The sequence below is a fragment of the Aptenodytes patagonicus genome, chromosome 2, assembly GCF_965638725.1.
Source record: "Aptenodytes patagonicus chromosome 2, bAptPat1.pri.cur, whole genome shotgun sequence".
NCBI lineage: Eukaryota > Metazoa > Chordata > Aves > Sphenisciformes > Spheniscidae > Aptenodytes > Aptenodytes patagonicus.
In genome coordinates this window covers 93,384,551-93,399,042 of record NC_134950.1, presented here as the reverse complement: position 1 = coordinate 93,399,042, position 14,492 = coordinate 93,384,551, and the positions used below count along the sequence as shown (strand labels likewise).

The 14,492-nt window shown below is 39.7% G+C and overlaps 1 protein-coding gene across 7 annotated transcripts in view; it reads left to right on the top strand.

The window, feature by feature from the left end:
- Positions 1 to 14,492, top strand: part of PIGN (phosphatidylinositol glycan anchor biosynthesis class N) — a 206,886-nt gene that overhangs the window by 51,404 nt on the left and 140,990 nt on the right. For all 7 annotated transcript variants that reach the window (XR_012994657.1, XR_012994658.1, XM_076330404.1 and 4 more), the window contains exon 12: positions 1,714 to 1,769. Coding sequence is in view for 5 of the 7 variants with exons in the window: in XM_076330404.1 (XP_076186519.1) it covers positions 1,714 to 1,769 (56 nt within the window). In the remaining 2 variants the exon portion in view is untranslated. The remainder of the gene's footprint in view (positions 1 to 1,713; positions 1,770 to 14,492) is intronic.

Genomic DNA, 14,492 nt, shown 5'->3' with positions numbered 1-14,492 from the left:
GGAGTTTGAAAGACTCTAATGAACACCTTTTTTGAAAGGAGAATGAGTAACTTTTTTCTTGATTCTTAACATAAATGCTGATGTTTATTGATGTTAGTGTAAACCTACTTGCAGTGTGTAGGTAGAATCTGAGTGCTGATACCTGAAAAGGGAAATAATGCCTTTGCAACAGGGGCTGGGAGACAAGGCTGTAAGTCAGGATCAGTACACAAACAGATCAAAAAGGTAACAGGCACCTGTCCGTTAAAGAAATGAAATTAGTGGCCTAATTAACTTTTAGCTAATGCTATTGTATCTGTTGTTTTGCTTTGCAAGTGTTCATCTCTGGCTTCTCTGTCTTGATTCATCTAATATTGGATATTATCATATTATGAGAACACATATGTGGTCCAAACAAAAAAAGGTTCTGTTTCACTAGATGGTGGAATAAGAAACAGTCCAAAATCCAAAAATCACAGTTTTGGCAAGACATAGAAATGCTCTGAGGGAAAAACATCCTCTCCACTCAGGAAGCAGAGCCATGCAAGAACTGTTGCCCTGTCAGGAAATCTGTGTGCTGATAGTGGAACAATGAACTAGCATGAGATCACCTGCAAGAGATTAGCACCTTCAGCACCTTCTGTCCCTTGAATGCCAGGTTCCCAAATGTGTGGATACCAGGTTGGCAGTGTCAGCAGCAGAGTCACTTCCAAATCTATGGTGGAAAGCTGGCATGTAGCAGGGGAAGTGACTGGTGGGCTGGACATGAAGTTGAAGCATGCTGATACAACCTCCACAGTTGGAAGACTTCTGCTCTAAGAATTAAGGATGTGACTCAGGTCTCCCTCAGTTAAATTGGTGTCTTGGGGTTTATTTAAAGAAAAAAAAGTTCTGGTCCTCCTTTTCCTTAAGTTTATTTTTATTCTATCATTTTGTAGTGCTAAGTTATCTATTTTCTTGTTGGCTGACTTGTTTCTAGCATTGTTTTGGAATGATCGTGTGTGAATTTCCTTTGTGTTTCTCTGCTGAAGCAGAAATAGTGCACTGGCTTAGACATGCCAAGTGGGTTTTTACTTTTCCTGTGATGGACTGACCTGACCACAGTTTGTACTCCCTGAAGAGGATGTTGCCTTGGATGGATAGGATGAGACATGCGGGTTGCTACTTCAAGCTGTCAGATTTTGGGAGCAGTGTGCTTAGAAAGTTCCTGTTTGTGCCTTATGCCAGCAGTCAAACTCAAGTCAGGCTGCTGCAGGAGGCCTTAAAGATGTTTTGAAGGGCCTTGGGCAAAGTGGCTCTGACAGCATCAAAACCTTCTATTTTTATCCATGTGCAGGTTAATCGATCTAACAGCATTGCTTTGGCAATGTTCCCGCAGTGTACTAGTTCCTGTCTGGCATAAATAATACTGGTTTCATTGAGGGAGGTTGTCACTGAAGTGGTAGCACTTCTAGCCGTATCTTCCCTTTATCCTGCAAACTGTAGAAGTCCTTCTGTGGAAATCAGTGGCTGGGGAGTGGTTTGTTTTACCTACTTTAGAGCAGATCTGGGTTTTCAGAGGAGTTACACATATGGGAGTATAACACCCAGTTTCCTGGACAATATATTGGCACTGTGATTTCATTCCTTTTCCAAAGTCTTAGAACTCTTCCTGTGACTTTTAGTTTAATTCCTGATACAATTTTTAGTCTTGTTGCAACTTGCATATAATGGTTTAATGCTTTTTTAATGCAGGTTAAGATGAGTCAGAAAAAGGAAACTACACTGTCATTTCTGTTCACACCATTCAAGTAAGTGTCTGTAAAAACTATATGTATTTTACCTGATTTTTTGTCTTATCACTTCGGTATTTCAGTGAGATGCAACAACAGAAATTCAGTCTCTTCAGTCTTTTTTTAAATGATAGAGTTTATCTGACTATGAAACTTTGCATTAGAACTCTATGCAATTAACTTCTATTTAAAAATTCTGGTTAGAAGTAGGTTTTTTTTTTAAATAATCTATTTCTTACATTTAGTTTTCCATTAAGGGTTATTTGCCTAAGGTTTTTGACAATATAGCTATATATAGACTGCACAGTAATTTTCACTGACTCTTTTTTTTTTTTTTTTTTTTTTGCTATGTTCTTCTAACATTCCTTGGGAGATACAAGTCCCTATAGGGTCAGGAAATACAATCTGTTCTTGTTTATATGTATATAGAAGTTGAACTAAGAATTGTTTCTTCTGTGATTTAAATTCTAATGAAAAACAAACAAAACACCTTGCATCCATAAAAGAAGCTCAAAATCTTTAGAATTTGTGCTGCCTATTGTTAGTGTTTCCAGGGCTGTGAAGGAGTCTCTGTAGTGATTTGTGTATCTGTGAGCTCTGTGTTCTAGTGTATAGGGCAGTTACTGACCCGCTCACTCTTCAGCCTTATCTAATTAAAGCTGCTTTTTCCTTTTTCTTTCTCCCCTAAAGGTTTTTGAAAGCTTTGCTATGGGTGCATATGATACTGTTCAGTTCTACTTTCAGTTTGTGGAGTGCTCCAAAAACGCTTTGTCACCGAGAGCAGCTGTTTTCCTTTGGGAAATAAAACTGATGTTAATTAAGATCTTTAAATCATAGCAGCAGTAAAAAGTACTTTAATCTCTTCCTGTGAAGTACATTTAATTGCTAAAAAAGATTGCTGTCTTTCTGAACAGAGATTTACTGTGTTATTTTATACCACTAGCTTCTTCAAAGGGAAAGGTTCAAGACAGTCTCTGAGACACAAGTCAAGTCAATCTTGGGCTCATAATGAATGTTTTAGATCAGATTCTGATTAAGAATGACAGGTGAATTATCAAAGAATTTATTGATCTGTACGGAACAAAAATGCCATATGGAAAGGATGGTCAGTCATCTTTGATTCTGTGGGGAAGGCTATTAGTTTGATTTCACAGCTCTTGTTTAAATTTTAGCTTTTCCCAAGAAATGAGACTGATTCTGTAAAATAGGATGTGTTTTTCTTAATGCTAAATCTATCTTTAAAGGAGCTAAGTGTTATTGATTGCCTTATGGACTGGTGTCTTTCTTTTTTTTATGATATGTTGGATTGTTTTAAGTGGAAATGCCCGAGACATACATCAGTTTGAAAATATGACTAAAACTTGGTATGAACATGTTGTGACTTTGGTATGGTCCATTGCAAAAATAAATTTATTTTACTGTCTTTTAGGTATTCTTAAAACTCTTCTGAATCAGAATTTGGGTTAATGGTCCTTCCAGGAAAGGTTTTTGTATGAGACCAAAATAATTCCTTGGATGTGTGAATTACCTTACAAAAGGTGCCTGTGCTTGCATGTTGTATGGGTAAAGACTTTCTTTGGTTCCTCAAGATGATATTGTTTATCTTGGAAAACAGACTCATACCACAGATGGTCACGTTAATGCAAATACTCATCCACAGTGTGCTGGAGGGGGGATGGGGGGGGCGCAGTTTGGCCAGATTCTACTTAGTCTTCACAACTCTCCTTGACTTTCAAAACTTGGCCCGTGTCTGGGAAGCTACCAAGGCGCCTTGTCCAACCAGTTACTAATAGTTGGGATGAAGTGGTTGAACACCAACTTATTTTTAAGCAGACAAGTAACTTCCTAGTGCTCCAGCTTGCAGGAACTGAAGGAAAACCTGAGGTAGTTTTAGACATGACCTGTCTACAGATCTATCCCCTCCTTCACATGGAGGTGACTGACTGTGTGTGAGCAGTGAACACAAGCCTGAGCTTCAGCTGCAGGTCATGATCTGATGCATTAGTGTAAGGCAACCCTCATCAGTGCTTCAAGCAAAATTTGTTTGAAGAGTGAGATACTGAGGGAAGGCATGTTCCTCTTTTGCTGGCTTTACTGCAACACTGTTTTTTGGTGGTAGATAAAAGGATATAGAAGGGTCCAGTTACTCTGCCTTTTTCTGGAGAAGTTAAAAAGGCACAGTTGGGGATAGCTTACTCCTGTGTCTGGAGCAAAAGATCTCTTGGTATACTGTGCTATGTTTCAGAGTAATCGGTAATGGTATGGAGATTGCATTTCTTCACAGCTATACGCCGTTTGGACTTGTCAGGCCAGGTTTAATGGCAGGTTTGCCCACTAATTTGTGTTAATCTATGGTTGGCCTTGTCCGCTGCTGCAGCTGAGCACAGCTCTGTGCTGTGTTTCTGCTAGGCACTACTGTCCTTTCATTCAGACACGAATAGCTTCTTCCACCACTGTTCATCAATTTCAGTTGTTATACAAATGAGTTATATCCATTTTTAATCCTTCTGGTGCCTGAAACCTGTAACTTGAAGCTCAGAAAGTGTGTGCTCCATCAGAATGCTTTATTCCTTCCTAGTTTATTGGAGGTTAGTGAAGCATAATTCATGTCTGAAGTGCTTTGGGACCATCAAGTTATGTAGAAATTGAATATGTAAATATTTTGTTTTGAAATATTATAGATTTTATGTATATTTCAGCATCTTGAAATAATCTGAAAATGAAAAAATGAAAAAAGCTATCTCTAATAAATGCCTTTCTTAAATTATTTAAATTAAATGATGTAATTGAATAAAGTCTGTATAACAAAAATGTAATATGAGTTCCAGAAGAAATCTGAATCTAAAATTTCAGATTGAGACATTCTGGTTTCAGACCGGTTGATACAATTACTATTGAAGATGTATTTATCTGAGGGGGGAGAATATGTTCACAAATAATGTGTTCTGTAGAAACTACAACTTAACAAAAACCTCAACTTAATTTTTCAGCCAGAAATAGCATTAAAAAGTTTTGTTTTAATATTCTGAGGGGAAAATCCTGTTTCCAAGCTTGAATTTCAGGTGGTTTATTACCAAGTGACTAGAAAACTGTTCATGGCCTTCAGATGCAATGACTTAAAAACTAGTGTTTGAGTTGTATGTTGAATATATTGCACCAAAAGCATTAAGCTAGTTCAAAAATATATATATAAAACAAGCCTATTTTTACTCCTTATTTACACAATGTTGGTAACAGAGAAAGTATCTTGAATTGATATAAGGCTTCTGATTTCCACGTGGAATGTCATCCCTAGTACAAGCGTGGCTGGCACAATGGACAGGGAATGAAGGAGGCCATTAGACATGTGCCCTTTCCTGCTTGGATCTAAATTGCGTCTCTTTCTGAAATCCATCTGTCAGGTGTATAATGATGAGGAGAAGGATGGAACTGATCATTGTGTTGTGTGATAGAGACTTCAGTAGTGTCTACTTGACCAGGTTTGAGGCAGGTTAGAATTTGGATAGCTGTATCTATTAATAAGGAAGTGTCTGGCTGCCAGTAATGCCGTTTTCATTTTGTCAGAGCGCCTTCATCAAGGAGCAAATCTGTGTAAAAGCGTATCTTGAGGCTACCTGTGAAATTGTTGAGAATACATTTCAGAAAGAGCTCAGCTGCAAGTGTCTGCTGATTCTGCAAGGGAAGGTGCATAACCTGCTCCTAGGGGAATGAATGCGCAAGAGCAGAACAGTGTCGCTTGCTGATATTGAATACTTGTTTAGAATGCTTATCTGCAGTTCCAGTTGGATACCTGAAGGGATTTACTGTATGAAATGAGTTTCTTTCCCACTTCCTTGCACTCCCTACCTTTTTTTCCCAGCTATGAAAGACACAGCAAATTTCAAAAATTTGCTTGGCAAAATCAAGAGGCTTTTCTTATCAGGATTCTGAGACATAAGCACAATTCTTTGACCTTTGTGTGTAAAAAACAAAACAAAACCCAAACACCAAAAAAACCCAAACACCAAAAAAACCCAAACACCCACCCAAAAAACCCAAACACCCACCCAAAAAACCCAAACACCCACCCAAAAAACCCAAACACCCACCCAAAAAACCCAAACACCCACCCAAAAAACCCAAACACCCACCCAAAAAACCCAAACACCCACCCAAAAAACCCAAACACCCACCCAAAAAACCCAAACACCCACCCAAAAAACCCAAACACCCACCCAAAAAACCCAAACACCCACCCAAAAAACCCAAACACCCACCCAAAAAACCCCAAACACCCACCCAAAAAAACCCAAACACCCGGACCAAGATGCCAGATGCTTTGAAGGAAGAGTGAGGATCTGAAGACTGCTGACAGAGGAAAACTGATGTCCAGGATAGTGAACTATCTTATTAGCTTTCTGACCATTTGATGTACCTTAAGGCAACTGTCGAGCTGGCACAGTTCGAAGAGGAGTATGCCAAGGGGCCAGATGCTACTGTTGCAAAAGCATTCCCAAAGCTGGCATCTCTGGGCTGTGAAAGTAATCCTACAAGGAGTAGCAGGAGGATGGTATAGTGAGGTGAGTAGATGGGACATCAGTGTTGCACTAAAATCCTCTTAACCAATTAATGCAATTTGATTATCTCAATAGGTACAAGAGATTTAAGATATTAAATTACACAAAAGCACAGGAGTCCTTTTGTGTATGCCTGGTGTATACAGTGCTTTTAGGGAAGACTGCTTCCAGCTGTTTAAGTTCTGGTGCCTCACAGTAAGATGGCAGGAGCAGTAGTTTAAGAACCACCATATACAAAAAACCAAGAGATAAGCAGCTGAATTATAATCAGTGCTTGCTTTCCACTAGCTGTGCTTTTTTGTTGAATGTCTTGAAGTTTATATCAAGGTGGTTTGGTTTTTTTAGCAGGAAACAGCTTAAGCATCTTTCTTAAAGTCAAATTTGTATCTTCTCATATATGAAAAATCCCATACCATCTTGATGCTGGATTTTTAAAGTAACTTAATTGTTTGAATACTACATTTTAATCATCCCAAATACTTATTTTTGTGTGTATAATCAAGTTATAACTTGCAGAGTTATATAGAAAGTAGCTGCATTTTTAATGTGCAGCGTACAACTATTAAATAAAAATGTGCCTCTCCTTCAATGTATGAAAATGTAACTCTTTCCCTTTCCTCTACCTTCCAATATGAATTGAGATATAACTCCCTTAAACATTTGCATGGATTTGAAGCAAGGAAGTATCAATCATGTAGACTGAGTCTTTCCACATAATTACACATCATGTATTTGTCATGGTGATAGAAAAGAAAATAGCTCTTTCGTATTGTAGTGTCTTTGAAGATGTACGGCAACTTCAAAGAAATGCCATATGCACAAATACCTCTCTTTTCTTCCTTTCTCTGATGACTGGAGATACAGCACTACATTGTTCCCTCTGTCTGATGGCCTTTCAAAACTTAAATAATAGATACTTCCACAAAATTGACATTTGGAGCAAAGTGAAACAAGTGATTTCTCCTCCACCATTAAGTGGGGCAGGGTTCCTTAAGATGTCAGTAAACATAGTACATCCTTTGAAGCATCCTATTCTTGTTTTGTTTAAATAAATACCATTTATTTAAATAAATGGTAGTATGCAAGATATTTGTGATACATGTGATAATGCATTGCAAGAGCAAACATGTAAGGATTGAATGTCAGGAGGAAAGGGTGAAGCTATTGCAGTAGGGGTATTTCTAACAGTGATTACTCTCCCTGTCCATTTGTCTGAATACTTTGTGTCTCCAGAGGAACCTTGATTTGGCAAAGGTACTGATTTATCAGGGAAGACGTTTCAGCCCATTTATACTCTGGTCAAGAGTGAGGGACAGCAGCTTCTGTCAACTTCTAGTGAACCCTGGAAAGGCAGCCAGCTTTTTCCTTTCTCCACTTTGTCCCCACTGTGTTACCAGGTGGGAATCTAGGTATCATCCTGCTTCTGGGGCAGCTGGTACAAGCAGGCCAGTAAGGGTACCTTTAGCCTGTTGGTGTCGGGGAGGCAGTCTGGCAGCCCTCTCCCCTCCACCCTTGGCTTTAGGAACCTGTGTATATACATGTGAACAAAAAATAGAAATGCAGTGCTGTAGAGACAAAAGTGCTCAAATGGAAATAATGGCTTCATATTATTTTTTAAAAAACCTGAGTAAATAGTAGATGTATTATCTCTTTAGGGAGAAGTCAATGCCTGTGCTATAAAATGCATGTTCTCTGGCAAAAATGTCAGCGTCTCTTTCACTGAATGGGCTGTGTCTGAAACACTGTTAAATGCTGCTCAGGGAGGATGCAATCCTCTTAGAAAGCAGGCATCCTGCTGGTCTCAGGTTTCAGCAGCACACTCAGGAGCTTTTAGTTTGTACATGAAATGCTTACTGGCAGTGGCTTCTGTGCAGGAAGACCGGGCGTAATTGGATTTACTATCAAGTAGGAAGTAGGTAAGGTCTTTAGAAGGAGCTAAGAGGCTTCACGTAATACTGTTAGTGCATTAAGATAAAATATGCTGTTGTATTTGTTTTTGAAAGTTTTTTTCCCTAGAAATGTGTATTTCTTTCATCCTTCCAGTATGGCTGTATACCAAATCTTCACAAGATTTATGTGTATTTCTCTATTTCCTTGTATAAATCCCTTTGGCCTTTTCTTGGAACTTGTGAAGCTTCATGCAGTGAGGGTGAGGGAGGGTGTACAGGCAGGTGGTGGGATGGGATGGGCAGAGGATGTTCTGCACTGGGGTGTGAGGTAAGAGAGACAGTGCAAGACTCTTTCTGGATCTCAATAAGAAAGGCCTGATAACAAAGCTTAATAAAATAGCTGTTTTAATAAGATAAAAGAAAAAGAAGAATATAGATAGCAAGTAAATCGTACATCCCTTCAGATGCTGGGTACGCTGTGTTTGTGGAGCATCAGATGGAGCCCGGATGGGTTTTCCCACGGTGCTGCACAGATCCTGTCTGTGAGAGGTTCCTTCTTTTTGGTCATTCAAGCTATTATATGATTTTCTTGCAAGAAATCAACTCTAGTAAGCATTTTTACTGTCAAACACAATGGAGGTTCACATGAGAACTTCTTGCTGCACTTCTAGATAAATATGAGGACAGGCAGGCAGTGTAATCGCTGGTACAGAATGGGAGCTGCCTGCAGGCTCCTCTGTTACTACAAGCTGGCTGGGTTTGTCCTGTGGCCAAGTATTTGTGCAGCACAGCCTGAAGCCACGCTGGACGGGCAGCACAGGCCGGGGCCTACTCAGGTTAACTGTTATGTGGGTCACCGGCTCCTTGATGTACAATGGTCTCCTGGTCAGGATTAGTTTGGGGGGGCCTGCCCAAACGTATTTTGGTGGCCGGGCGTCCCGCTATTGGGTACCTGCCCAAACACAGCACGTGCTGCCTGCTCTGGATACAGCTGGTTGGAAAATGGCTGCTACAGTTTAGGTTTGGCATGTAGGATCATGGAGCAGAAGAGGACCTGTGGCACAACACTGCAGATGTCTAGATCCAGCTAGATGTATGACATAAATCATCATACGTTTTGCAGAGGTGAGGGCTGACTTGCTGCATAGGTAGGGCGTTGTTATTTAGAGTCAGCACGTGTCCCCTGCAGTACTGAAGTAGCGGAGACTTTAAAAATAGTGCATTTCCTTTCCTTCAAGGATCTTCATCTTCCTTATTAAGCCGTTTCCCTTTTCAAGGCTGCTGCATCATGTCCTGCTGGCTCTTCAGGCAAAACCCCTGTCCCTGCCAGATCCCTGCATCCAGCTTCTCTGTTCCTCTTTGAGTGGGCCGGAGGGACCGCTTCAGAGCATGGCCTCCTCCCTCCTGGCCTCTGGTTGTCTGCAGCTCTTGTCGTAGTAGTTTGCATGCAACATCTGCTGTGTGCAGCCCAGTTATCTTAATTGTTTCTCTCTGTTCAGTGAATTGGCAGCTGGCAGTTAGCTTGCCCACTCCTTTTTCTCTCATCTCTGCTATCTAAAGGATTTACATAAATATCCTAAGGCACTTTGCTGTTGAATACGTGAATATGCTGCATCAGGGATGCTGATTTGTGGAAATTAAAGGCTATTTTAATTCCTATGACTTGACATGCCAGGATTAGACCATTAGCAGTCAGACCACTTCCTGCGGTTTCACTGATGTCCCGCTGTTTCCTCCTTCGCATGTTTGTAAATCTGAAGACAAAAGCATAGCTGTACTGGTAGGTTTTTGCAATGTGTCAGTGAAGATGCTTTTTGCTGTCTTCGGCCTGTGGAAGTGTGTGTCCCCTCCCTTCATTTCATTATGCTTTAAAGAACAAAAACCTCAGAACTTAAAACAGGAGCCTCTTATTGACTTTCTTACTCCTTTTTTTTTTTTTGGAGTTCCTGATGCATGCAGCTGTGCTTTTTAATGCTGCTTAAAAGAAAAAAGGTTGCAAAGATAACTAAGTACAACCCTACAGCTGGACTGGCTGATTTACAGTCTAACATGGTAGTCAGAAAATCCAGAAACACAAAAATGTACTTGAAATTTAGACACTCCAAGACACAAACTCCTGGCAGTGGAACAGCAGGAGAAGAGAGAGGAGATCAGGTCGGGAGAGGGAATATTCAGGGTCCTGAGCTTTAAGAAGCCATAATAAACCATTTATTGTAGGTTTATGTGGAGTACCTTTTCTTTAAAAAAACACAGCTTTAGCACACTAAAAACATTGCTGTAATTTTTTTATCTGTAAACTACATGCATCTTGCTTCTGAATTATGAAAATCAAGTTTCGTAGGACTTCCCTGTTTTAGTAGCTTACCTGAAAATATTTTAGTAAAGAATTAAAATTTGGGCCATCTAAACAGATTAAGGACCACTGAGTTACCCACCAACTCATTTAATCTTTGAAACATCACTCTTTGATCAAAACTAAATCATATGCAGAGGACTGTCTCTGTATCTCATAGTATGTGCTTTCAGTCTGTAAACTTTCAGGCAGTTACAGTAAAACACTTTTGAGTAGGCACATCTAAAGAACTGGAATTGAACACATTTTGAAAACGGGAAAAATCAGCTTCTGGCTATTAAAATTCATGTAAATATGTAATTTGGTAAAGTCCATAGAACTGTAACACATTTTTTTCCTGATCATTGCCTCTAGTAGCATCATGTACTCTGTACTGCACAGCGAGTTCAACAGAAAGTAAACATCATGGCTCCAGACTTTGATTTTTGAAATATTTATTTCATCGATTTTTCCATGAATGAACTCGTGACTTTCCATTACTTGCCATTCACTTTCTCTCTGATGATTCTCTGCTGTTGATGGAGAAGTGGGAAGGTTTTATATTGTGCATTTCATTCTGCTCCTACAAGGCTATGCACTATACCTTCAAAAGGAATGATAGAGTTAGGCTAGTTTGTGATTGCTCTATCATTAATATCAAGTCTCTGCACTCATGGGTTGCTAACTGGGGTGAATTTGATGTGGAGCAGGCATAAGCATGCAATCATGTTTCTGACAAATTAATAGTGTTCAATGCAAGATCTGTGTCTCTACTTTCCCATTACCCACCTGATGCTTTCTGAGGTGCTGTCTCTGTTGTACAGTGGGAGTGTTTGAAGGCAGCTCTCATGGGAGACTGAGTCTGTTTGTGAAGCCTGTTGCTACTCTGAAAAAGGCTTTGAAAAAGTGTTCGATTACTTGTGTAATTTTTTAATAGCAGCCCTGCAAAAACATCAGGCCAGTCTTACATCTGCACTTTCAAGATGCCATTTTGCCAGCAGCGGTGATGTGGATCAAAGCAGTAATAGTGGGTCCTGTAAGTACTATTTCAGCTGATTGCAGAATTGCTGGACTGGAAGCGACCTTTCCTCCTTAGTATGGCCCTCTCAGAGGGATGGGTGGCAAACAGAGTTTGAATGTATTCAGCTGCTTCTGTTGCTGGCAGTTTTCTCCCATGGTGAGAGCAGAGAGGCCCTCTCTGTGGCCAAAGTGGCAGGAGGACAGGGGTGGGCAGCAGAGGCCTGGGCTGCTTGGTGGGATGGTGCCAGTGGGAGAGCTTCATGGCAAGAGGGGCAATGTTAACCCAGGGGATTTCTTTCAAGTTGCAAGGTACCAAGATGCCAGGGATCTTCTTTCTGGAGAAGAGAACGAGAACCTGTGGCTGCTCAGCCTTTTGACAGAAGAGGTTGCTGGAGTTGTTTGGACAGTGACAGTCTGATGCCTTTTTCACTGCCAACCATTTTGAACATAGAAATATCATAGCAAAGCAAGTGAGGAGGTCTGCCCTATGTGGTGTTCAGGAGAAGGTGACCCATACAAAATCCTAGCAGGCTTTATTCAGATGGCCTTGCCCTGCCTTGGGGCTATCATGAGGTTCAAGGGACGTATATCCTTATCCTCTAGCTTTTTCAGTTTTGAATGAACAGGAGGAGTTGGTCCTTTTCTCCCTGTCCCCTAACAGCCAATATGAAAAGTTAGAAGGCTACTTCTAACTTAGCAGCTACTTAGAAGGCTACTTCTGCTTAGCAGCTACTGCTGATCTTCTGCTACTGGTGGATGTGGGTCATTGAAATGTGATTACTAGGTCTTCTGCAAATCTTGCCACTCTCAGAGGGTTGTGGGATGCACAGTTTTGTTGGGTTTTTTTTTTCTAGTGGAGGGTGTGAAAAGGCAGTGATAGAACGGTGTAGGTCTGCATGAGCTGACAATAGTCAGGTACATGGAGTTTATGTTGAAGAGATTATTGAGTCCTCCTGCAAGAAATTAAGTTCTCAAGCATGAGTAGTCTATCAGTTTTACATACAGGGATGTGCGTGTGGAGTGAAGCAGCTGAAATAAATTTGTTTTCATCTGACAGTGAGCTAGGCAAAGATCTCAGCCTTTCTCTTTGTATGTTGCATCTTCAGGTCTGTGATGCTTCCTTAACTTTCATTATTAAATCTGCAGCATTTTAAGTGTTAAACTATTACAGATCCTAAGGGGTTATTTTTTGTTGTAGAATACTGGAAAATTTACTGCACAGTAAAATGACTATAAATCACTACCCAAATAACCAGGCATAATAACAATATTAACAAACAATAACAATAACAACAAACTAGCAGTGGTGGATACAGATGTATTTGCAAGACATCTCCTTCTGTTCCAAGGTTTTTATTTCATGATTTGACTGCAGCATGCTACCTGTGCCGTTGGGGATGGTAATTTCTGTAGTGTGATGATAAACAAGATTCATTGGCCGAAGAGACGTCCCCTTGACATTGCTATGGTGAACGTACTTCATCACAGTCGTCTTGTTAGTGCTGTCAAATAGCTTAGCTTACATGAAGCGTGAATGATGTGTTGGAAAGATTAATTTGTCAGGTATACTTATGACAAGGGCAGCTAACATCTCAGAAGGGAGAGTTTACAAGCACTTGCACAATTAGCCCAATTGTTTTGTTTCATAATTAATTATGTTTATTCATGGCTGAAGCTGTGATTTCTGTCTGGAACTAGAAAGTTAATCTCTGATAGCCGTTGTGAAAAACAAAATTACTTTTCTAGAACCACCATCGTTTCCTGTGAGAAATGTAATCTTAAGTCTTTAGAATCCTGATGGTATTGTGAATGCATGTGTGTTTATAATACATGTGACCGTAGAGTTCTTGGGTTTTCTTGTAAGTTAAACCTCAGAGTACTACACTTTACAGTGCATGTGTTTTGCAGTAGTTTCAAGACAAGAATAGGAGGACAGAGTTGAGTCCACTGACTGAGTTCTCTTTGTGTCTGTTTGTTAATTAATAGGACAGGTATTTTTGTGTTATACAAAAAGACTTTTGATTTTACTAGTCAAGACTATTCATCTTGAATTTGGTAGAATTGGATTTTGGTGGTGGGTAGCTGAGAAGAGCATGTACATACATAACTTACTTTTCTTTACAGAGTTCAGAATCTTTCTGATAATCATCAGTAAATTCACTTCATTACTGTTAATATGATTGCATGGATGTGTGCATTAAGTGACCTTGAGAATACATTGGCATACTAGTAGTGCCTCTGGCATGTTGCATACTAAAACACAGGGAAATAACTCTGATCAGTTTATTCTTTTCTAACACTATCTGTCTCGTATTCAAAACCTTTTAAATAGTTTAAGTTAAAATTAAGTGGTGCTAAGAATTGTTCAAGCTTTAACTTCTCAGATTTAAATTTTCCATGTGGTTTTCTTGTTTGAGTCTTGTAGATTTTATAGAATCACCATTTCTAAAGTTCCTGCCTTCTTTCTATAGGCAACTTTCCACTTCTGTTCATGGCTCAGCTTTGTCTCTTTAAGCTTTCTGCTACATCTTGCAAGGGGCTCCTTTTAAATCTCCCATCTGCTTTGTCAGCTTTAGGAAGTGAATCAGGGTCCTCAATGGATGATGAACTGCTTATAATGAGCTATATCTGTTCCTTAACCAAGAGATAATCAGCATCTTTGGTAACTCTTCTTTCTAGTCTGGTGTGAGGTGCAAAATTTCTCTAATCACTACTTTGAGCTTTTGCTTAATATGGAGGCAAAATATATCTAAGATGACAGTCAAACCTTGCATTTAGAGTGAAATTTGCATTTTGATACAGTTATATATGAACAGTCCTTAGTTTCTGGTGGAATTCATAAACTTTACAAAAACGATCTGTAGACGATTGTAAATTCAGCATCTTGAAAAGCATGCATATGGAAGTAAGGTAGAATGTGTGGTATGATGTTAGCTATTGAAAA